This window comes from Neovison vison, chromosome 10 (assembly GCF_020171115.1).
Source record: "Neovison vison isolate M4711 chromosome 10, ASM_NN_V1, whole genome shotgun sequence".
Taxonomy (NCBI): domain Eukaryota; kingdom Metazoa; phylum Chordata; class Mammalia; order Carnivora; family Mustelidae; genus Neogale; species Neogale vison.
Window position 1 is genome coordinate 73,968,768 of NC_058100.1, and position 22,988 is coordinate 73,991,755.

At 48.6% G+C, this 22,988-nt stretch overlaps 1 protein-coding gene and 1 long non-coding RNA gene across 4 annotated transcripts in view; one reads left to right on the top strand and one right to left on the bottom strand.

The window, feature by feature from the left end:
- The window catches only part of LOC122918199, a 24,823-nt gene extending 22,894 nt beyond the window's left edge, over positions 1-1,929 (top strand). For all 3 annotated transcript variants that reach the window (XR_006386570.1, XR_006386572.1, XR_006386573.1), the window contains exons 3-4: positions 45-105; positions 1,666-1,929. This is a non-coding gene — a long non-coding RNA (uncharacterized LOC122918199). The remainder of the gene's footprint in view (positions 1-44; positions 106-1,665) is intronic.
- Positions 1-6,270, bottom strand: part of LEMD1 (LEM domain containing 1) — a 24,654-nt gene extending 18,384 nt beyond the window's left edge. Inside the window, exons 1-3 of the mRNA XM_044266351.1 lie at positions 6,189-6,270; positions 5,264-5,386; positions 2,490-2,560 (exon numbers count right to left, since the gene is read on the bottom strand). Of these exons, the coding sequence (XP_044122286.1) occupies positions 2,490-2,560; positions 5,264-5,386; positions 6,189-6,270 (276 nt within the window). The remainder of the gene's footprint in view (positions 1-2,489; positions 2,561-5,263; positions 5,387-6,188) is intronic.
- Positions 6,271-22,988: the final 16,718 nt, after the last annotated feature.

Below are 22,988 nucleotides of genomic sequence, written 5' to 3' on the forward strand. Positions count from 1 at the left end.
GAGTTCTCTTGCCAATTCAAAGTATCGATGTGGTTTTATTTCAGGTTTACGGAAGGCAAAGACCCAAGGGCGCCGGTCCCACCCCCATGCACCGCAAATACTCAGGTTGGTTTTTTTCTCCCCTCTGTGTCTGTGCAGGAACTAGACAAAGGGGTGTTCTGCCGACGAGGTTTTCTGAATGGGAAGGATCCCTCTGATGAGCCGTTTGGAAGATTTAAAAAATTCTTTTAGAATGTTTGATAAGCTATCAGAAATACTTCATCAGATCCAAATTCTCTCCAAATGGGAAACCAAAGCTACAGGAATGTGTACTTCACGTTTCCTTCTCATTTACTGAAACTCAGTGAGGAGTCCTCAGTACTGGGCTATGCTGGCAAACTAACCTGTTTGTCGCTAGAGCTGTTTGGTAGATGCGCTGGGGTGAGCTCTGGGCTCCTACTCTGTGCCAGGGCCCGCGACAGCTGTTGAAGGGGATGGATGGCAATTTTAAGGGAATGCACAGGCATGGCCTTGGAGTCGGGTCCTTAAACAATCACAAGATTTTAACCAGAAGAAAAATGGGCAGGGGATGGAGTGGGGGGTTGGAGGCTGAAAAGAATGCCAGGCATAAGGAGCAGTTGAGGCAAAAGCACATGGGGAGGAAGTGAGAGAGGTGGGAAAGCAGGGAAGAATTTGTAGGAGGATGTGGGAGATACGGGGGTCTCCTCGTGCTGTATGGCAAGTTTGCACCTTGTTTCCAGACGAGTGAATGACTCGGCCCAAACACTGCTCATATATGTCAGATGGAATCAGGGAACGTTAGAGGCGGAGGTCAGTTAGGAGGATGTTACAATCGTTCCAATAAAAAATAAAACGCGTACTATGGGGGCACCTGGGGGGCTCAGTCGGTTAAGCGTCAGACTTGATCTCAGCTCAGGTCTTGATCTCAGGGTTATGAGTAATACAGATGCAAGCTAGGAGAGCAGAAAGGAGATATGGATTTTTAAAAATCATAATTCAAATCCACTGGCAACTCTTTGTATGTGAGGGGCAATGGGTGTTCCAAAATAACTCTGAGACCTTGAGCCCGGACCGCCAGAAGGTGGTGAGAGCATCAAGGTGAACAGAGGCCACAGATGCAGGTTTGGGGTGAGTGAAAATATGCATGGTCCTGGATGTCCTCTGTGGGAGGAGCTGGGAGGTAGAGCTCACCCTGGGGAGAGGAATAAATATGCTTTGTGTAGTCTGTGAAATGTCACAATTATAACTAACATTTGCTGCATGAATGCAGGAAGGAGGGGAGGAAGGAAAGAAAGACAGGAAAGCAAAGGAAAGAGCTCTCTGGGAGGTGGCTGGATGTGAAGGCCTCTGCCTCAGGGGATAGGGCCCGTGTGGAGGCTTCTGTGTGGAAAGAAGACAGGAGGCAAAGGGAAGGAGGTGGGCAATGGAAATGATGCAGAGCAGGAGCAGAGGGGGCCTGAGACAGATCTCCCTGAGGGGCCTGAAGACAGCCAGCATGGAAACTGTCAGAAGGGCAGAATCAGGAACCAAGCCACCACTGTGTCCTCAAAATGGAAAGAGACAGGCGTCTGTAAATACGGAGGGAAAGTGGTCAGAAGACTGGAAAAATCCTTGGGGTTGGCATCTTGGAGTTCATTATGTGAACTAATTACGTGCCTCATTCAGGTGCTTTCCCTTCGCCCCACGCTATGAAGTAGGTCCAGCTATCAAGCCGCATGAGGAGTTGACATCTGTTAAGTGACTTCCCGGAAGCCCCAGGACGAAGCCGGAGGAAGAAGGATTCTAAGCCAGTGAGGCATCATGACAAAACCTGACCTTCACACACTTGGCCATGAGCTTCAACACGGCACTGAGGATAGAAGCCAGAGCTCAGTGTCTGGAAAAGAGACGGAAGCAGGGGGACGCCCGGGTGGCTCAGTCGGTTAAGCAGCTGCCTTTGGCTCAGGTCATAGTCCCAGGGTCCTGGGACTGAGTCCCCATCGGGCTCCTTGCTTGGTGGGGAGCCTGCTTCTCTCTCTCCCTCTGCCTGCCGTTCTGCCTGCTTGCACTCTCTGTCAAATAAATAAATAAAATCTTTTTTAAAAGTCCTTTAAAAAAGAGAGAGAGAGAGAGAGAAGGAAGCAGGAACTCACATTGATTCTCTGATCAAGGTGGGTGCCCAGGCGAATGTGGACCCTGGGGCAGGGAAAGGGGTGGGGGTGGCGGTCGGGGCGGGGAATGGCAGTCGGAGGGAAAAGCAGGGCAGCCGCAAACTCAGGCTCCAGGACAGGGATAGGGGGACGGTGACTCTGGGTCTTGAGCCAGAACATAGCAATAGTTTTACAAAACAGAAACCTGCATTACAGTGAACTATTGTAAACTAGGATTTTCCCGCTGGAACAGAATGCAGTCACTTTTCCGATTTCCTTTCTTAATACATAGGAGGAGTGCTATTTCCTATGTTTAATATACTATGGGTAAAAGTATTCATGCATTAGAATTGTACATACTTTTTTGGGTTCCTTGTTTTTTTCTGATGAGAGAATGATATTTCCTTTCAAAATGATAGTGGCATTAAGCTCTGGATCATGAAAAACAAAAGGAGAATAGGCCATGAGAACATACGAGCTAGAGAAGGAAAATAAACACCAGTCATCGGGGTGCATTCTCCCAATTGTAGGGCAGAAAAATTTCATGAGGGGAAGAAAATTGCTCTACTAAGGGCAAAGGGCATTTCTGCAGTGGCCTTTGTGCAAAGCGCTGTGGCCTTCCCCTGGGAACACAGGGAGGGCTCCTAACAGGAAGGTTGTCCTGTCTGTATGACTCCAGGAGCTCACAGCTGGCCATGCCTCTGGGCAGCTGTTTTCAGTCTAGTTACTGTCCGTTTGAACCAGCTGCAAGACTCACCAGTCCCTGAATGTCAAGGTCGGCGGAGGACTTTCTCCTTCCAGGTCGGAAGAAGCCCCCAGAGGCAGAAAGGTCAGACCTGTCCTAAAGGACTTTACCTCTGGGGACACTGCCAGGGGCAAGAAAAGTAGTTGTTCATCAACCCTTGGCTTCAGCCCGTGGAGAAGCATTTTGATAAACTCACAGCAATCATGACTGTTGCACATGGAGCAGAGCTGCTGGAGGGGATTTTAAAGGAGCCCTCTGACTCAGAAATATCGGGGAAGCTGGAGAAGAGGTTCGACTAAAAGCTATGTCCACTCGGTGCCAAAACAAGGAGTGAACATGAGAAAAAAAATCAAATCCACTCGTTGTCTGGGTTACCTACTGCTTTGCCTCTGAACTGGCCCCTGCCACACGTTCCCCACCGTGACCACCCCCCCCCCGATGAGGTGTTTCTGTGAATCTCCCCAGGACTTTATCAGTCCCGTGGCAACCCCTTCATTCTAATGGCACCGGGGTCTCTGAGGCTCCTCCAATGAGCAGATTTAAATGTCTGATTCAGACCTGACCCGGAGAAAGCAGTCTTTGTGTACCTGACCTAAGCACTGTCCACTGACACCACAGAATTGCATGACAAGGGAGGGACTGACCCAGAGCTTTCACTTCTGACCTGACTGCCTGCACGTATCTGGCACCAGGTGAACACAGTCCGTAAGGTAATGGCAAAGCTTACAAACGGAAGGACCCATTTTTTCGAAGCCTGGGCATGCGTGCCCCTCTGTGGAGGGCTGCGTGCTGGGAAGCAGGAGAGCTTGGTCTGGGACCACCACAGCTTGGCTCTGCAGCTCTGACTTGCCGTCCTGGGCAGCTGTGAGCAGTAAGGACACAAGCCTTCCTCTCTGGAACCTTCCAGCCTGGCCCTCCTTTTCATCAGAGGGCTGGTCTAGTCCCTTCAGCTCCTGTCTAGGGCAGGAAGCACCCGCAGTCCCAGGTCTGGGACAGGACTCTGAACATATCCCCCTTGCAGAAAGGGCCTACGGTATACTCAGGAGCCGGTGGGGTCCAGTCCCCCAGCCCTGCTGCTCTTTCCAATGAGGCTGACCCCGCAGGACTTAGGGAAATCTCTCAGAACTGTGCTCCGGTGATACCAGGCATCACCAGCAGAGTCTTCAAAAGGCCTAAAAAAAAATAATAAAAATAAAAAATAAAAAATAAAAAAAATAAAAATAAATAAAAATAAAAAATAAATAAATAAATAAATAAATTTTTAAAAAAAGGCCCCAGGCACTTATCTTACTTGTTCAACTACTCCCTTGAGCTGTATGAAATTGCTGTTTTTTGGTAGGTCAAACACAGTCAAAAAGGTAATGTCTTCATCCTCAGAGTAGAGGTCATGAGAGCAGTGTAAGGCTTGTGCAAGAGCACAATGATGAGAACCAGACCTGGGTTCAAATCTCAGTTCGGTCACCCTCTTTCAACAAACACATCCTGCATTCCCACTTCGTGCCTGGGAATGTTCCAGGAGCTGGCTGTGTAACGGTGACGGAGACAATGGACCTTGCTGTTCATGGCACATTCTGGGGCCACGTCCTAGCTATTCGATTTTTGGGTTGGTCACTCTGCCTATCGGAACGTCAGCTAAAAGTTTGTGAGAGTTAAATGAGATATTGCACATTAGGCCAGAAGTGCACTGGGGGTGGGGAGGCCTTCCAGGCATGGCAGTTCCTATTACTTTACTGTGCCTCTTAGAGGACTCCTAGTAAATTATTTACTGAATGAAACAGCCTTGGAATGGATTGTAGGAATCTCCGAGCCCACCCCCTACAGGAGAATGGTGCCTGTGGGGGCAGGGGCTAGTGGAACAGAAGCCACCACCACCACCCCCCAGCCAGATCCCAGAGACCACAGCTCTGCACCTACCCGGAAGCTCGGAGGAGACCTGCTGTGGTCAGCTCCCATGAAGCCAGAAGGGCAGTAGGCATAGGACTTCCGGGAGGTACTGTTTGGTTCATCTTTCTGAATGGATTTGAAATCATTTAATCTGAAGAAAATAATTGTCCCATTTATTGACTGAGGCAAAGCAGAGTTTGGGGCCTCAAAGGAGATGTGGAAAACGACCTGTAGGAACTCCTGGTTTTAGAAATCAAACACAGATTTGGCTCTGGCTAGTAAGAGGACCTGCAAATTGACCAGTTCTTTCCCCTCCTCCCTCTTTCCACCCAGTGGAGCTGCTGGCATGAACAAGGCCATGGAATCATGGATTCCTTTTGTGGCCCGGGGACCAATTCTCCGGGCCATAAGGCCAATTCATAGGTCACCCTGCCTAGCATTTCCAGCTGCATAGAGCATCCCAGACCAGGTATGAGTAAGCCTACAGTTGTTATCAACGGCATACCTTTACTGCCGTCATCATCCTGAGCTCCGTTCAGCCCCTCAGGTCCATTCATCACCGGTGGTGTACAGGGAGGTGAGACCAACAGCTGTACTAACTTTTTTTCATACACTTTTCTGGTGGACGCTGAAGAAGGAGGTGGAGAACGGATTAAGTAAGCTATGTCGCTCCTGCAGGGGATCTCACTGCGCTCACGGTATTTCACAAAGGGATCCTTATTCTTGTGCCTTACATGGTTAATTACGGTCTTTACAATCGGGTCCACCCCACAGCTACTCAATGCACTCCTTTCCTTCCACAAGCAATTAAGGTGAGGTCTCCACTGGATATATCCAAAAGTAAGACTGACAAAATTGCACTTCCTATCTACGGGGAATATGAACAATAAGTACATAAAGTTAACATAGTACACGGACTAAAAAAAAAACAAACAAAAACCGAACAGGGTGATAGAAGCAAGAGTAACCGGGTTTCCTCGTTGGAAGAAACCAGTCCTTTCTCTTGGGCACCCTACTTAGTAACCTGTGCACAGAATCTGGGTGTATTTCTCACTCCTTCCTTCTTTATGGTTTTCCGGTTTGTTTGTTTTTTAAATTTATTTTTATTTATTTATTTACTTGACAGAGATCACAAGCAGGCAGAGAGGCAGGCAGAAAGAGAGGAGGAAGCAGGCTCCCCGCTGAGCAGAGAGCCCAATGCGGGGCTCCATCCCAGGACCCTGGGATCATGCCATGAGCGGAAGGCAGAGGCTTTAACCGACTGAGCCACCCAGGCGCCCCGGTTTTCTGCGTTTTAAGAATTTTTTTTTCCATTTCCATGTTAATGTTTTTTAGTTGCGTATGTCCCTTCCACTGTAAATAATTTTAAATCTTGGGAGGTAGTTTGTAAATAATAAACGACAAGTCTCTGATGTTTGCCTCATACGTACGGAGTATTGGTCCAGGTGAGAATCCGAGCTTACTAAGTTCATGCTGTAACTCATAGTCCCTCAGACACTTCACATCCACCATGGTGTGGCGAGGAGTTGGGTCTCTTTCAGACAGTGGAATCTACGAAAGAGGAAAACTGTCAACTCATTAAATCAGCCTTACAGAGAAGAACTAGAACTTTCCCAAAAGTCCACAGAAGGGCTTACAACCCAATCCCTCCACTTTTGGAGATGCGCAGGCAATAACACACCTCCTACCCCAAAACCACCATTCTCTACCATACATCTCTCTTGGGTTGAGGTTGCCTCTACACAAAGCTTTGGGGTGGGTGCTACTTTCCTCAGTGTCTCCGGGGTTGAATTATTTCTAACTTTTCTACCCATCTCATGGGAGAAAATTCTTCTGCCTCAAATGAACACGGGAACAAATACTTCCATGACAGCTTAGGAACTCTGAGTAAGACTGGGGCTCCGAGAAGATAAAAAGTTAATTAAATATGAAAGAGCTGAGAGAGATTTTCTAGTGAGTTAAATAAAAAGTTATTTATCCCTGCCCTCCTTTTGATGAGAGTACAGAGAGTCAAGAGCGTTCGGTTACTGCAAACACTAGTAGTTTTCACACTTGTAATTTAACTCGGAACATAACGAGATGGTAGTTTTTAATTAACCGCCAGCAGACTTTGTAATTGCTGAATTGGCATTTGGAAGAAGAAAAAAAAAGTCAGCTATTCATTCTCTGGCACATAAATTGATTATACAGTCTTACACCAGTCATGATTGGCTTACCCGTCCTACACTAGCCTCAAGTTCCATCAGATCTATGCACCTGATAAATTTATCCCCCCAAAAGGACCCCTCCACCTACCTAACAAAGTCTTGGAAAAGACCCGTTTGTCACACCTTTCAACAGATCTGTAATACAGAAGTGTATGTGTTGTACCTCACTTCTATTATGTTTCCAGGTTTTTTAATATTGCTGTGAAAACCACTGCAAGATGATCACTCAGCGTAAGAGGATCTGGACCAATTTTAAGTAATGACTTTGCCTTTATTGGTGATCAGTCAATGTCCCATTAGGAAGTACGTGGTATACAAGCTAGAAGAAGCTGTGAGTAGTCAGGTATAACAGGGCTGTTGGAGAACGCCTCGCTTTACAGTTCTCCTCTTTAAAGCTGCACTTGGACCACAGTCACATTCTGGCGCACAGTAGGGGCTTAGTAAATGGAAGTTCCCTTCTTTTCTATGTGTCGGGGAAGCTGAATTAACATTTTTGACCCTTAGGAAACAACCTAATATAGAAAGGAAAAGGACAATATACCTCAGATTTTTTTTTTTAATTATTCTTATTATCATTAGAAACTAGCTTGGGCATGCTCCGTGACATTTGTTCTTGAGAACAGCTGTCTGTTGTTTTGCTGCCTTCCCCAAAATAACCTCCAAAAGAACCCTCATTATTTCAAGTGACACTAGGCAATTGCCTAGAGGGAACACACATACGGAAGAAAAAGATTCAAATGGAATCCAACGGGATGATTAATCCACTTACCCCTTTACATGGTTGTCTAAAGTCTATGCAGTTGGGTTGGTTACTAAAGCTGGGGGACTTTCACCCAAGGGTTTCTAGTAACAATCAGTCCCTCTTTGCCTATTAGATATTACGGTAATCATAATCCGGACAGTGTGACATCAGTAACCCCCATAGCAACAGACTGATGTGAAAGCCAGATGATTAATTTAACCTGAGTTCAAACGGAAGGAGAAACTGGTTGACTTTAGAGGCAGCCTGCCGTGATAAAATGTCAAGGGATGCAGAGAAGTTATCATGTATGCACAGGAAGTGAGGGGAAAGACCTGCTACTCAACCAAACAATGCCAGGAAACTGGGAAGATAAAGGAAAAATCAAACAAACTCACAGGTCTCCGCCATCTTCAAAAGACCCATGGTGGTAGGTGGGTAATTTGGCCTTGGACTCTAGGCAGAAGACAAGTTAATTCCTTAACTTGTCAAGGAATTGCTCGTTTAAGAGTAAGAAGATCCTTTAGGTGATCAGCTTGAGTCTTTTTAAAAAGAACGGCTGAGAATTTAGAAATAGTTACACAAGACAAAACCTAAATATGGGAGAACACCCTGCCTTCATTAAATGCCAGGGATAGGAGGGAGTCACCTGAAAGGGTTAAGGGGACAGACAGTGAGCCAGCCCGCTTGGAGGCCATCCTAGCTCTTATTTCTTAGCAGCTGGGTGACATCAGGAAGGTAAGTTACTAACCTGTGTCTCCTTTTCCTCCTCTGTAATGGGGATGACAATAGTACCTATCTGACAGGGCTGTTACTCGGGGGCAATCGGGTTTATAATACACATAAAATGCTTGGCACTTAGTAAGCACTATATATATGTTTCCCATTCTAATTATTCGTGAGCCATATCTTCAAAGCCTCCATGTGTAGTTTCTTCCTAGGAGGCCCCATCCCATTCACACTTGTCCATGGGACTCGACCATTTCAACGCCACCCGGATTCTGGGAAAAGATTAAACATCTTTCTGTGTATCCTCAGGAGGCTCATTGACTGATTCCAGGCTGTGGTTTCAAGGGCTACAGCTCCAGAGTTTCTGAATAGAGCATCAGTTTCCAAACAAACATGTAAGGCAAACATTTGCCAACATCCAAACATTGGATTCCCCAAACAAAGACTTGGAAAATTGACACATTTGTTTCAATGAAAGCAAATAAATGATAGGCTTGGGTTATTAGGATGCATAAGCATTTTGTTTACATTTCCCAGAATTGCTTTCAACAAAAAAGCAACCAGCAGGTGGAACTGCTTGCATTTAAACAGACTATTAGGATGAAACAGGCATTTCTAGAATATTTTCTGAGACCTCAGCGGTTTAAAGGAACTAGGTTGACAAAGGATTCTATGAGACCATCTGACTGGGTTGAGCCTCCTATTATGTGCAAACTATTCTGTCTGAAATTATTTTCCTGAAGATCCCACCAGCCTATCTAGGATTCTGTTCTCAGCATTACTCCGTTTAAGAATTCCTATACTCTGTAGGGCCCGGAAATACTTGATTTTGATGTTTGCAGCTCCCCTTTCCCTCCATTTTATCTGTGCAGTCCTGGGCACTTGTTTGTTTTTTGTTTCTTATTCCCTCCATGGCTGCAAAGATATTTTATTCCATTTCTTGAGGCAAGCAGGTTTTAATTGCCAATCGAGAAGGTATTCAACATGATAAGGTATCTAAACCCTGAGAGCTTCCTCTTTTCATTAAAATGTAGATCCAGTTTCTTTTCCCTTAATGCCACATGCTGTTATTAAGCCGAAATAACGGAAATAGTAAAAGCCAGATGTCACTTCGGTCTCAGGTTTGACGTGGGGCACAATTTCCTCTCCTCAAGTTTAATCTGCTGTTATTTACTAACCCCTTCCTTTGGAAGAATGCACAATTTAAATGTAAATGCAATTTACATAGGGGAGCAGATAGTAGATTTGCGGTTTCAATTGCCAATAACCGTTTGCAAAGGGGGAAATCAGCTGAAGCAAAGATCAGCAGCTGTCAGGCTGAAGTCTGCATCACTTGCCATTATCCTAGACTTTCCTCCTGAAGGCACCTGCCTCTGAGCCTCCGCGAGGCGGGCAAAAGGAAGTGGAGAAGTGAGGCATCTTCCCAGATATTTCGCACTGCATTTACTATTGACTAGGGGAGAGAAGAGGAAGTTTGGGTTTCAAATGGGCAAATTCAGTTGGCATCATCATTGGAGTCATTAACTGACTCTGAGTCTTTCAACGAATATTTATTGATCGTCTCCTATGGGACAGACATCATGCTTGGCCTAAATTAGAGAGTGGTAGAGGAGAATCCGAAGATAGAGTTCTCCCTTGAAGGGGCTCTTTGTCTCCTTTAAGAAAAAGAGAACAAATAATGATGGGGGAATCCGGTAAGCTGTTAACAGAGAGTTATCGGAGCCCAGATTCGGGAGCCTCGAAGTGAAAGATTCATTTAGGCTGAGACTTCCGGAATGAGCTCTATAACAAGGAGGCTGGGGAGAGCCATTCTAGGAGCATAGTGATAGAAGGGAAGTGAGCTGCAGGACAGGCTGACCGCTGATTTGTGAAGGAGCCTGTGGGCCACGTGGAAGTTAACCCTTTACCTCTGGGTACATCTGGAAGTTTGGAAGTGGGATCTGGCAAGATTAAATTTCTCTTTCACACTGGCTGGGGGTTCCATGTTCATGCATGTGATGTAATTTAGGTTTGGTTCTGAGTGGAGACTGAGTCAGTAAATTTCAAAGTCTGGAGGCTACTTGGGGAGTTGTGACAGCAGTCCAGAAAAGAGTTGATTCAGACTTGGACCAGGCCAGGGGTGCGGGGAGGACTGGAGAGGAAGATCCATGATTCGTGAATGATTTAAGAGCTGGAATAGCCAGGACAGGATGTCTGATTGAATGTTTCCTCCTGACTTCACTGGTGCAGGCACGAGCTCCATCTAAATCTTTGGGTGACTCGGCTAAGCATCTGCCTTCAGCTCAGGTCATGATTCCAGGGTCCTGGGATCCCGGGCTCCTTGCTCAGCAGGAAGCCTGCTTCTCCCTCCCCCACTCTCCCTGTTTGTCTTCCTTCTTCTGCTGTATCTATCTCCGTCAAATAAATAAATAAAATCTTTTAAAATAAATAAATCAATCTTTTGTCTCCTCCATGAGTCGCCTTACAGAAGGAACCATATGGAGTGTGGTCTACACAGCACTGACACGGGAAGGCTTCCGTTCTCATCTACTCAGCCCCGGTTTACCCACACTACTTGAAGGCGGCAGCGATGCAGATAATCCCTAACTCTCTCCTATTTGGCTTTGGAATTAATTACACCTTTTAGAGCAAATTTGCCTTCCTAATTAATCTTTCTTAGGCTAATATTAAAATTAACTAATATTCTCTGAGCCTGTAACAGCTGGGCAGGGGAGGGGGAGAGCAGGGAAGGGGAGGGCAGGGTAGCTGCTCAGATTCAGGCTGAGTGGCAGGAGAAAGCCACTTCACGTTAAAATTCGGGGTGAATCATCCACAGGGACCCTGAGCCAGGTCTAGCTCTCCAAGAGGCTGCATACAACCAGAGACTCAGATCCCCTGGGGGTTCAGTCGCTGAGCACCTACTATGTGCCGGGCACCTGTGCACCCGGCTGAGCCTCCAGGCGAACCCCACAGGATCTCTGCTGCCAGGGATCTAGCTGCCTGTTTGACGGGGACAACAGAGGAGTAAACAGATCGTTTAATCCAATGCAGTCAGGCCTCTGGCAGAAGCGTCTTCTCAAGAGAATAAGGCATGAACAAGGTTAATGGAGAAAAAAACAAAACAAATGTGTGTAAAACAAAGGGGAAAATCCGCTTAATTGCTGTTTTACAAACACACCAGCAAATATATTTTTAATAAAATGAGTGCATATAGTTTCCTCTTTTAGTAACTCCAGTATGTAAATTCCTCTTATGTGAAGTAAAATGTGATCCCCACCCCCCATGATTTTTAAGCCATAATACTTTGACCCCAAGATTTCCTCTGAGCTACCAACGAGGGGTGCGGGCACAGAGCCGCCCCACTCAAGGGCAGCAGAGGAACTCTACCCCATCTGGTTTCCATATTGAGCTCTTATGAAGACTGCTTCTATTTGATTGATTGATTGATTGATTGAGAGGGAGAGAGAGAGGGAGCAGGCACGCAAGGGGGGGTGGGGGCAAGTGGCAGAGGAGAAGGGAGAGAGAGGATCTTTCAGCAGTCTCCATGCCCTGAGCGGAGCCTGACTTGGGGCTTGATCTCATGACCCTGGGATCATGACCTGAGCTGAAATCAAGAGGAAGATGCTTAACCGACAGAGCCACCCGGGCATCCCTGAAGCCTATATTTAAAGGAAGAATTTCACTGCTACAAAGTTAGGAAGCCACTCATATAGACCGGTTTCTGAACGGCTTCTTAAAACCAAAATGACATCTAGTCGTGTTATGAAGACAAACCAAACCTTAGATACTGACAAATGATGGTCCTGAGGGCTTCCCTCCTAGTGTTCTGTAAGCCCTGCATATGGAGATTGATTGTGCATAAACCTGCAAGAAATTTTGGATCATCCATGGTGACAGATATCTAAAATGTGCTTTTTGTCCTCACGGGGATTATGTTCTAAATGGAGAAACCAAAAACACACCAGAAAAAGGTAAATCAAATTTCATAATCGAATACCAACACAGTGGTACCCGTGGGTGCCACAGACGTTCAGAAGCAGAAAAAAAAAAAAAATCAGCACGGGTTGGGATGGTAAGTGTTCAGGGAAAGCTCCCCAGAAGAGACGGAATTCAGAGTGTGAGCTAAAGCACGGGCAAGGTCTGGATAGGCAGGAAGCAGGAGGGTGGGCATTCTAGGCAATGACACATCATGAACAAAGGAATGGAGTAGGCTGGCTTCAGCAAAGGATTTGCTTAGAGAAACATGGATACGGTTGAACCAGAGAGTCCTTGGATTTCCTATTAAGGTATAGGCCCCCACGACCATTCTGCCTCTAGGATCCTCCCCTTCTGGGGTGCTCTGATGGCAATGATGGGTCCCCCCTTGAGGCCACTGACAGAGGATGCCCGGTGATGAGAGCAAGGCCATCAGAAAGACCAGCCTGGCAGTGCAGGACAAGATGCATTTCAGAGGAAGAGATACCACTGGGGAGACGCCATGGGTTCCTGACCCTAGTCTCCCCTTGAAATGGTCATGAACAGTCGTGGAGGGAATGCAAAGAGGCTTTGGCCTGCCAGAGCCTTGAGAGGCAAATGCGGAGTGGTCAGGAGCACAAACTCTCAGGTCAGACTGCCTCTGTCTGTATCACGGACCTGCCACTTCCTATAAGCTCTGTGTCCCCAGGCCCTGGCTTTCACAGCTCTACAACGGAAACATAATTGTACATTCTTCATGGAATTACTGACAACCGAATTAATGCATCTTAAGTGCATAGAACACTTAAAAATATATATTTTATTGGGGCACCTGGGTGGCTCGGTAGGTTAAGCCTCTGCCTTCGGCTCAGGTCATGATCTCAGGGTCCTGGGATAAAGCCCCACATCAGCTTCTCTGCTCAGCAGGGAGTCTGCTTCCCCCTCTGTCTCTGCCTGCCTCTTTGCTTGCTTGTGATCTCTCTCTCTGTCAAATAAATAAAATCTTTTTAAAAAAAAAAAGAGACTTCAGGGGCACGTAGGTGGCTCAGTGGGTTAAAGCTTCTGCCTTCGGCTCAGGTCATGATCCCAGGGTCCTGGGATCGAGCCCCACATCCGGATCTCTGCTCGGCAGGGAACCTGCTTCCTCCTCTCTCTCTGCCTGCCTCTCTGCTACTTGTGATCTCTGTCAAATAAATAAAATATTTTTTAAAAAAGATACACACACACATATATGTATTATTAACTTATTTGACAGAGCATGAGAGAGCACAAGTGGGCAGAGAGGTAGGTAGAGGGAGAAGCAGGTTCCCCACTGAGCAGAGAGCCCAGATGTGGCGCTCAATGCCAGGACCCTAGGATCATGACCAGAACCAAAGGCAGACATGTAACCAACTGAGCCACCAGGTGCCCCTAAAACACTATTTCCAGCAAGTGCCCACAGATAAGTGCTCAAAGGTGTGAGTTGTTAGGAAAGCCTCATTTCTATGGTGTGGCATTAGGGACATATCCGAGGGGTGTCCGTGGGGAGGTGACACAGGTGTGACAGTGGCATCTCTCGACCTCAACCCCACCTTTCCTCCTGAAGCCAGGGAAACCAAAAGTAGCTTGTCCTTCTATAAAGAACTGTAAAGCTATTACTCCAAGGAACATTGAGAGAGAGGGACCGCCCTGGGGTGGGGCTGGGCCTCCAGTGCAGTCAAGGGACAGTGTTTGCTCAGCACGAAGAACACTCAGAACACTCACTAAGAAGCGGCCACGTTTGAGAGAAGACTAGACAAAGCAGAGGGAGAGGGCGTGATGGGAGAGCCAGTCTGGTCCTGAAAATCCAGGAGAGGTCAATTCTCATGGCTTAAAGAAGATTCTGCAAGAGTTTAGGACAGCCACGAAAAGATAATCAAGGTGGAAGCAAAAGAAGGAAGAACGAGTAGGAACATGAAACAGAGCCAAGAATGAGCTGAGTGAGAAGGAAACCCTAATGGCCCATATACGCGGTTACTGTACTTGCTGGAGGATTTCCAATTTGACCTAGCTTTCCAGCAACCATACAAAAATCTAGTCCATTCTATACTCATAAAATAAAAACAAAACTATTCCAGAAAATTCGGTCTGTTCCTGGTAATAAGGAGTGTGGATGTTTCCTGGGGAATCCTCTGAGTGTGCAAAGCAATGGGGTGACAGCTAAGGGGCGGAGCCAAACACCGGTGGTGGGTGGGGGATGGGGGCAGCGCTGGGAAGCACAAGGAGCTCTTGACTTTATCCTGAGGACAGTGGGGGATATTTTTTATTTCCATAATTTTTTAAGATTTTTTTTTTTAATTTTTAATCTTTACACCCAACATGGAACTCAAACTCACAACCCCAAAATTAGGAGTTGCGTGTTCCACCGAACTTATGGTGCACCTCCATAATTTTTCAACCCAATTAGCTTTAAACAGTTTCAAGCAGGGGCACCTGGGTGGCTCAGTTGGTTAAGCACCTGCCTTTGGCTCAGGTCATGATTGAGTCCCTCATTGAGCTCCCGCTCTGCGGGGAGCCCGCTTCTCCCTCTCCCTCTCTCTCTTCCTCTGCAGCTCCCCCTGATTGCGCTCTCTCTTTCTGTCAAATGAAAATAAAAAGTTTCAAGCAGAAGGAAATTATAAGCAAGTAAAGTGAAAGTTTAACGAAACTCACACATACCCTTCACTCTGCTTCCACGGTTGTGAACATTTTGTTTGTCAGCAAAGGGCTCTGAGCAAAGGAGTGACCTGATGACATTTGCGTCTGAGAGGGATGCTTCTAGACGCTTCAGAGAGAACGGTAGGAGTGGTGCGCGACTGGACACAGGGTATCATTAGGTTATAGCAAGCCATTCGTTCATTCATTCATTCATCCATTCAACAAATAATTCCTGAGTTCTACCACAAGCCTGACACTGTTCTTAGTGCCGCGAATTTAAGGGCAAAATAATGGGGTTCCTGTCCTCCTAGAGCTCGTGTCCTAGGACGGGAAAAGACAAATGAGCAAATGAAATGAACAAAAATATTTCAGAGTGTGACAGCGAGACAGTCTGATGTGACAGTGAAGGACTCGGGGGGCAGGGGGCTCATTCAGATTGGGTGATCAGGGAGGGTCTAGCTTGAGTGCCCAGAACAAGAAGCCCAGGGGTCCTCAATGGCATCAGCAAGAGCATGGGAGAGAGGAGACCAGAGAAACAAGGCAGGAAGAGGTGATGGCTTGGACTGAGGTAAAGGCGGTGGAGAAGCAGGTAAGCGTATCTGGGGGAGATGCAGGAGGGAGAGCCAACAGGATTTGGGGATGGATCAAATGTCCGGTGGAGAATGGGGTGTCAAGAATGGCTCTCTGGCTTGAATGGAAGGAAGATTTCTGGCTCCAACATCTAGGTGGACAAGGATGCCCTTTACTGAGACAAGAGGGATAATGAGCAGAGCTCAGAGCCCCAGGGCCCGCTCCCTCACAGGCCCTTTCAAAATGAGGACCTGGCAAAATGAAACCACTTCTACCCTCAGCTCCAGTCAAGAAACCAATGACCTACATAGCTCCTGGATCAGACAGTTGCCTGAGGAAATTCCAACCACCACCATCACCCAAACCCTCCAAATCTGGTACTAACCCACTCCACTTCCAATTACATACAGAGTATGGAAGGATGCTTCTGGGTCCAGCTTAATTTGCTTGGGCCGTGGAGGAGATGAAGGAGATGCCACAGCCTCTTGGGGAGGGTGAGAGCATTAAGCTGAATCAGAGGAATATGGTCTCCATGGTGATGTTTTTATCATCATAGCAGGGGTCCTCTGAAGCCACGTCTGTGTCTCATGCCATTTTGGGACTTGGCTTATCTCAGTGTCCTCTGTCCCCATAGTCAGGATGGCTGAAATTCAAAAGGCGTGGGATTTGGCTGGGAAGCAATACGCAGGTCTGGCTAGAGGGAAGCCTCGCATTAGAATTTCAATCCTTTGGCTTTTGCGTGGTGTACAAATTAGGGGGGACATAAAAGGTGGCCTGTGAAGACAGCTGGGGTAGGGAGGAAGATGATGCCCCAAAATGCAGTCTAGACAGAAGACCACGGTGGCTAGGCAGGTATCTGTTTCTGAAAATGACACCTCCAACTCTCCTTCCCCCGATTTTCATCAGTCCTTGCATTTTGCCCTAGAAGGGCATTTCCCCCCCACCCCAGCTGTCTATTTTGATGGGGAGGGCAGGGACGGGCATTCAGAGTCATTGTCTGGGAATGAATCCTGGACAGCAGGAGGCTGCTGCTCTCACTCCTCGTCCCCATCATCTGTCACCCAGCGAGGGCCGCCGGCAGCCAGGCTGCGGACTTCCTAATGAAGACAGAGAGGTGGTTCCGGCTGTGCACAGGTGCCATTTCCCCATTAACAGAGGTGACATTCCGAAACACGACTCATTACAGAGCAGACATTGGACAGGGCTGGGACACATATTGATGGCAGCCGGGCCAGTCAGCGTCTGTCTCAAATCCCACTGCCCCTGAGACAGCAAGCAAGAGCGCCAGAAAGAAGCGTCATAAGGGTCGAACCCACTGGCCCCTCACTTTGCAGAGAAAAATGAATGCTTGCCACTCCGCGGACATTTTAGGGCTAAGTCATTCTCGCCGCTGCCCGCACACCCAAGGGTCGTTATCTTCAGGCTACACCCCCCTCCCCCCGCAACGCTGAAGAATTCCGCTCCCGAAGAATCCTTCAATTCCTTCCCTCCTGTGAAGGGCTTTCGGTGCGGATGGCTGGGTGTGTGGGTGGGGAGGCCGGTCCTCAAAATGGGACGTGGATCTGGACTGGGCCCGCGGTGTCGCTTAGAGCTACGGAGCCAGGCTAAGAGCTTGCAGACTGAGGGCGATCAGGGACGGGGCGCGTGGAGAACCACAGTCGTGGCAGATGCTTTCCACCGGACAGGAGGAGTGGACAGAGCTCCACCTCGGCCAGGATGGGCCTCCGTTCCGCTGGAGCCGGGGACCACCAGGAACTGCAGAGCCAGACGCGGCCGCGAACAAAAGGGCCAAGACCCGGGGCGTAGGCTCCCCGCGGCCAGGACACGCGGCCGGGAGCCCCGGAGCCCCCACGGCACCCCCCACCGCACCCCCCACCGCACCCCCGACGACACTCCCCACCAACGGCGGGCACGCAGGCGCGCTCGGCCCCACCACCCGCCCCCTCGCGCCGCCGCGGGGCGCCCCCGCCCCCGCCCCGCCCGCTTCCCAACCCGCAGCAGACGGAACTCGACTTAAAAATAACTATTTTGACAGTTCAGATGTAAATATGTGAGCGACGCGTGGGGCTGTTTTTCCTCCACACTTCCCCTCTCCCCCTCGCTCCCTACCCCAGCCCCTACTCTGCCGACGCTGAGATGATGGGAGAGCGCCGCCTGCAGGACGCGCCCCCGCATGGAGCTGGGGGAAGTGCGGGTCCGAGAAGGTTCCGCTCCTGGCGCGGGGTGGGGGTCGGGGGAGAATGCGAAGTTAAACGATTCCGAGCTCGCTTCCCCCACGCCACAGGGCGCAGCGCTTAGGGGCCAGCCCGTCTATGCACCATTTCTTAGTTATTACCGGAGAAAGGAGACGTGGTCTAGGACACCTTTGAGCTTACTTAGTAACTCCTGACTTACCCCTAAGCGTCTTCAATTCAGTTTGACCTATGTTTACTGACTCCCTGTCCTATACCCAACACTGTGCCAGAGGCAGTACAAGAGGAGAGATATGCAAAATCTTTTGCCCTGTGTAACTCTTCTTTCTTTTTAATTAAGATTTTATTTATCCATTTGACAGATCACAAGCTGACAGAGAGGCAGGCAGAGAGAGAGGGGGAAGCAGGCTCCCCACCGAGCAGAGAGCCCGATGCGGGGCTCGATTCCAGGACCCTGAGATCATGATCTGAGCCGGAAACAGAGGTCCCAACCCACTGAGCCACCCAGGCGACCCTGTAACTCTTCTTTCAAATGACCCTGTCGGGTAACTCATCTTTAGGCCCTGAGCTAAGGAAGCATTTAAGCACACGCTTTCTTATTTGATAAGATGGGGGGAGGGGCTGGGCATTATCGCCTGCATTTTACATAGGCAAAGCAGAGGTTTGGGGAGATTAAGTGAGTTCTCTGGACTGCCACAGCTAATGAAGAGAACAGATCAGAGGGCAAGTCTGGTACTCTTTCCTCCGTAGCCAATTCAGAGGAAGGGAGCTGGAGGCAGAGACTCACCCATTCTACAAGTAGGGAGGCTGAGGTCCAGACAGACAAAGACACTGGCTGTCTGACCACCTCCAAGCATCTTAGCTGGAGCAGAGCCAGGACAAAAACATTGTGTGTGTGGGGGGGGGGTGGCTTTAGGACTGCCGGCTCCCGCCTCTGTCCTCAACTTCTGGATGCAAGCAGTGCGCCGGGACTTGATGGAACATCATATGATGTCTTTGAGGTTTTCTGACAGTCTCTTTGGAAGGAAGGTAGAGGAAAAGGTAGTTGGTGAGAAAAAGAAGGGGAAGGGAAGAGGAGGGAGGAGGTCTGGAGAATGGAGGAGCAGAAGCCGGCACAGGCGTGCACAGGCCGGCTGGGCAGAGAGAGGAGGTAGAGGTAGTTCCTTGTCACACCTCCCAGCTACACTTTTCTTTGTCCCCCTTTCCCCACCACGTCATCCCCAGTCACATGCCTCTTGATGCTGTCACGCTTTTCCCCTCGTCCTGATGAAACCCGCTTCTGGAGGGCATCTGATGTAGGTGGTGATGCAGTGGGGCAAATGCCTGAAAATCGAGCCTTGTTTGCCTCCCTCCTGGATTACAAACCCAAGGGGACCAAAGCCTAGAGCAAAAGAGAGGAAGCACTAATGAAATTTCAGATATCAGACTCTTTGGGGGAAGAGAGGAATTTGAGAACAATAGGGCCCACCTGTGACGGAAGAGGCTCTGTAACACCTGCTTGCAAGGTTCTGGCTGGCTCTGGCAGGACATCTGACCACAGGCAGATGTCTGTAGACTGGCGAGGAGGAGAGGGGGTCCCAGGATCTGCGCTTTGAATGTTCTGTCCTCTTCATCCTTCAAGGCTCAGCTGAAATTCACCTCTTCTGTGAAGCCTTCCCTGATTCCTCCCCATTTTCCAAACAGTTCTGCTCTCTCAGACCCCTGCAGCTTTGAAACACTTTGCTATATACTCTACCTAAGGCATCTTGCATCCTTCAAGCCCTGGCATATTGCTTTTTTTTTTTTTTTTAATTATGAGTTCCGCAAGGGGAAGAACAATGTCTGATTTCCCTGTTTTTCCTGCAGCGACTCCCACAGAACTTTGCACAGAGTCAGAACTCAAGATCTTGATTGAAGGGCTTGAGCTGACAGCAGTACAGTGCACACCTTTCCCACACAGGGAGGTGAGAACCGGTACTGACAGCCTAAGGGCTAAAGGCGGCGTCCCCGGCTGACTCCCGGAGACTGAAAGTTGGAAGGCTCTGACCTGCCGCAGACCATTTAAAGACACTTACTGAGGGGCAGCTGGGTGGTTCAGCCCGATAAGCACCTGACTCTTGATTTCAGCTCAGGTCATGATCTCCAGGTCTTGGGATTGGCCAGTGTGGGACTCCCCACTCAGCGGAGAGTCTGTCTGGGATTCTCTCTCCCTCTGCCCCTACCCCTGCTCACATTCCCTCTCTCTAAATAAATGGATAAATAAATCCTTAAGAAAAAAACAAACACCGAGTGCTTCTGTGCTAGGCAGCATGGTGGCTGGAGCAGGAGAAGCAGGAAATCCACTATTCTAAACCTTAGATTAGCCTTGTCCTGTCCCAAAACACTCCATGCCTACGGGATGCTGGCTTTGGGGTTAGAACTTTCGGCTCTAGACTCCCAAACTCCTCTCAGGTTCCCCTGTTTCAGGGATAATTTGGAATCTCTGTCCCTCTGATCAAAGTGGAGTCATGGTATAATAATTATTTTTTTTAAAGATTTTATGTTTAAGTAATTTCTACACCCAACGTGAGGCTCGAACTCATGGCGCCGAAATCAAGAGTCCCATGTTCTACTGACTGAGCCGGCAGGCATCCCAAAGAATTTTTTCAAAAAATACTTTTATTGATATGCAATTAACATACCACATAATAATTCTTTATCCTGAATATTATGTAATCTTGTAGCATCTTGCTCTCCTTGTAAGTTTGGAAATTCCCATTTGTTCTGTCAACAGTCCTGAGAAGCCCGACTGAAAGGTCTTTATTCTTTCTGTAAAAAATGAAAGCACTTTTCAGCTTATGCGATTGTATTATAATCTTAAACAACCTTCCCCGCTTCCCAGCCCACCTCCTCCAGCCAGCTTGATCCCACTGTTTCTCTGGGACTCCGAGGAGGTAGGAGCCCTGCCTGCCCTCAATGTATTATAAGTAGCACAAGGGAAGCTTGCAGCTCTAGGGGCTCAGTTCATGTCCCAGAGCCTCCTTCTAAGCCCTGTCACCTAGCTTTATGTCCACGCTCCTGACTTCTTCCTGCTCTTCATGCCCCTTTCTCTCCCCAGCAGAGCTGGTGGAAATAAACGTTGAGCTTCTGCTGCTGGAACGTATCACAGTGTGAAATAAACATGGATACCCCATCTACCCTGACAACATAATTCATTTACTGCAAAGGGATATAATAAAGTCTGTTTATTACAGCAATTAACAGAGAAGCATTTGCCGGCATGCTTTTCAGAGGCAACCAGAAAAGTGCTTACTCCAGGTGCATGGATTCGGGAAACCGTGCAAGTAGAGCCAAAATGAAACCAATTAGAGGCTTAGTACATGCATCCCAGCCACCCTAGACAACTGAGCCATCCCCGAGTCAGTTCAGCTGAGGCGGAACCTCACTGTAAGAGCCCGTCACAGTATGATTGCCACTTTGTTGGGTTAAGACCTGGACCTGTCTCCAGGGTCATGGTCCTGAGGATGTGCCTGAGAGGCTCCTGCCAACCCAGCTGCCCCAGCTGCTGGCTTCAAATCTCACTGACCATCAGAGCATGTAGGTGGGGAACTTTAGCACCATTGACTCTCAGCGTACCACTGTGGGGGAGGTGGGGACATAGGGAGAGGACCAGAGGCTGGGCCAGGCAAAAGGGACAGGTAGGATCAGCCCTAAGAAATCCTTTCATTAGGGGTGGCTGGGTGTCTCAGTGGGTTAAGCCTCTGCCTTCGGCTCAGGTCATGATCCCAGGGTCCTGGGATCAAGCCCCACATCAGGCTCTCTGCTCAGAGGGGAGCCTGCCTCCCTCTCTCTCTGCCCGGTGCTCTGCCTACTTGTGATCTCTTTCTCTCTCTATTCAATAAATAAAATATTTTTTTAAAAAAAGAAATCCTGGGGCTCCTGGGTGGCTCAGTGGGTTAAAGCCTCTGCCTTTGGCTCAGGTCATGATCCCAATGTCCTGGGATCGAGCCCTGCATTGGGCTCTCTGCTCAGCAGGGAGTCTGCTTCCTCCTCTCTCTCTGCCTGCCTCTCTGCCTACTTGTGATCTCTGTCTGTCAAATAAAAAAAAAATAAAATCTTTAAAAAAAAAAAAAGAAATCCTTTCATTAAACCCTGACTTTAGGAGTATTGTCAAAGTTTAAGACCTCGGGGTGCCTGGGTGGCTCAGTGGGTTAAAGCCTCTGCCGTCGGCTCAGGTCATGATTCCAGGGTCCTGTGATCGAGCCCCACATTGGGCTCCTTGCTCAGTGGGGAGCCTGCTTCCTCCTGTCTCTCTGCCTGCCTCTCTGCCTACTTGTGATCTCTGTCAAATAAATAAATAAAATCATTTAAAAAAAAAAGTTTAAGACCTCAATCCTGGGGTGAAGAAACATGGCGGTATGGGGGAGGGGGAGGGTAGGAAGGAGAGGAACTCAGCCTGGAGTGGATATGTGCTAACTTGCTTTGTGCCTAAAGCCTGGATGAAGACACGAAACCCAATTGCTCTGGTTCTTGGGTGGAGGGGCAGAGGAAAGAAGGGAGATACTGGTTTAGAGTTCCCAGGGATGTTAAGTGTATTTGGTTGCTAATTAATCAAACTTTGCTCTCCGTCCCCTTTCAAGGGGCCGGGGCTTGGCTTGTACCAATAAGACATTCTGCAGAACGAGGTCTGACTTTCCCAAGAGGAGCAGCAGCTAACCCCTCACTTCCCCCGAACAACCACCACCAGTGTCACAGCCCTGTGAGAAAGACATCCAGAGTAGCCGCTCTTCCTTTCTTCTCTGGAGCAGCCTCTCAGAGAGAACGTGGGGAGTCTTGATCTCCTTGAAAATATGAAACAGAGCGCCTAAGCCAGCTGGAAAACCAAAGGCTCAAAAGTGCAGAGGCGAACTACCGCCAGGCAGTTCCTCTAGTTGAGGCAAGACCAAGGGTTCCCCTTTCCTCCATTACTCTTTCTCCTTCTCAGGCCTCTGGGAGAAGGTGCTGTGTTGAAGGATGAGGGCAGAAGCCCGCCTGGCCTCTCTGGAACAGAGAAAGTCAGAGCTTTGAGCATCATGAACAACGGGATAAAAATAGCAGCGTTGCCACGGCGACGAAGGCTGGGGAGAGTCCTGAGGACCTGGCTGGGTCCTGCTGTCTCCCCTGCAGCCTTCCTCCCACCTCTGCCTCTCGGGTGGAACACCGGAATGAGACGAGGGTGGGGGGAAGGCTGCCCAAGGACGGGGAGAC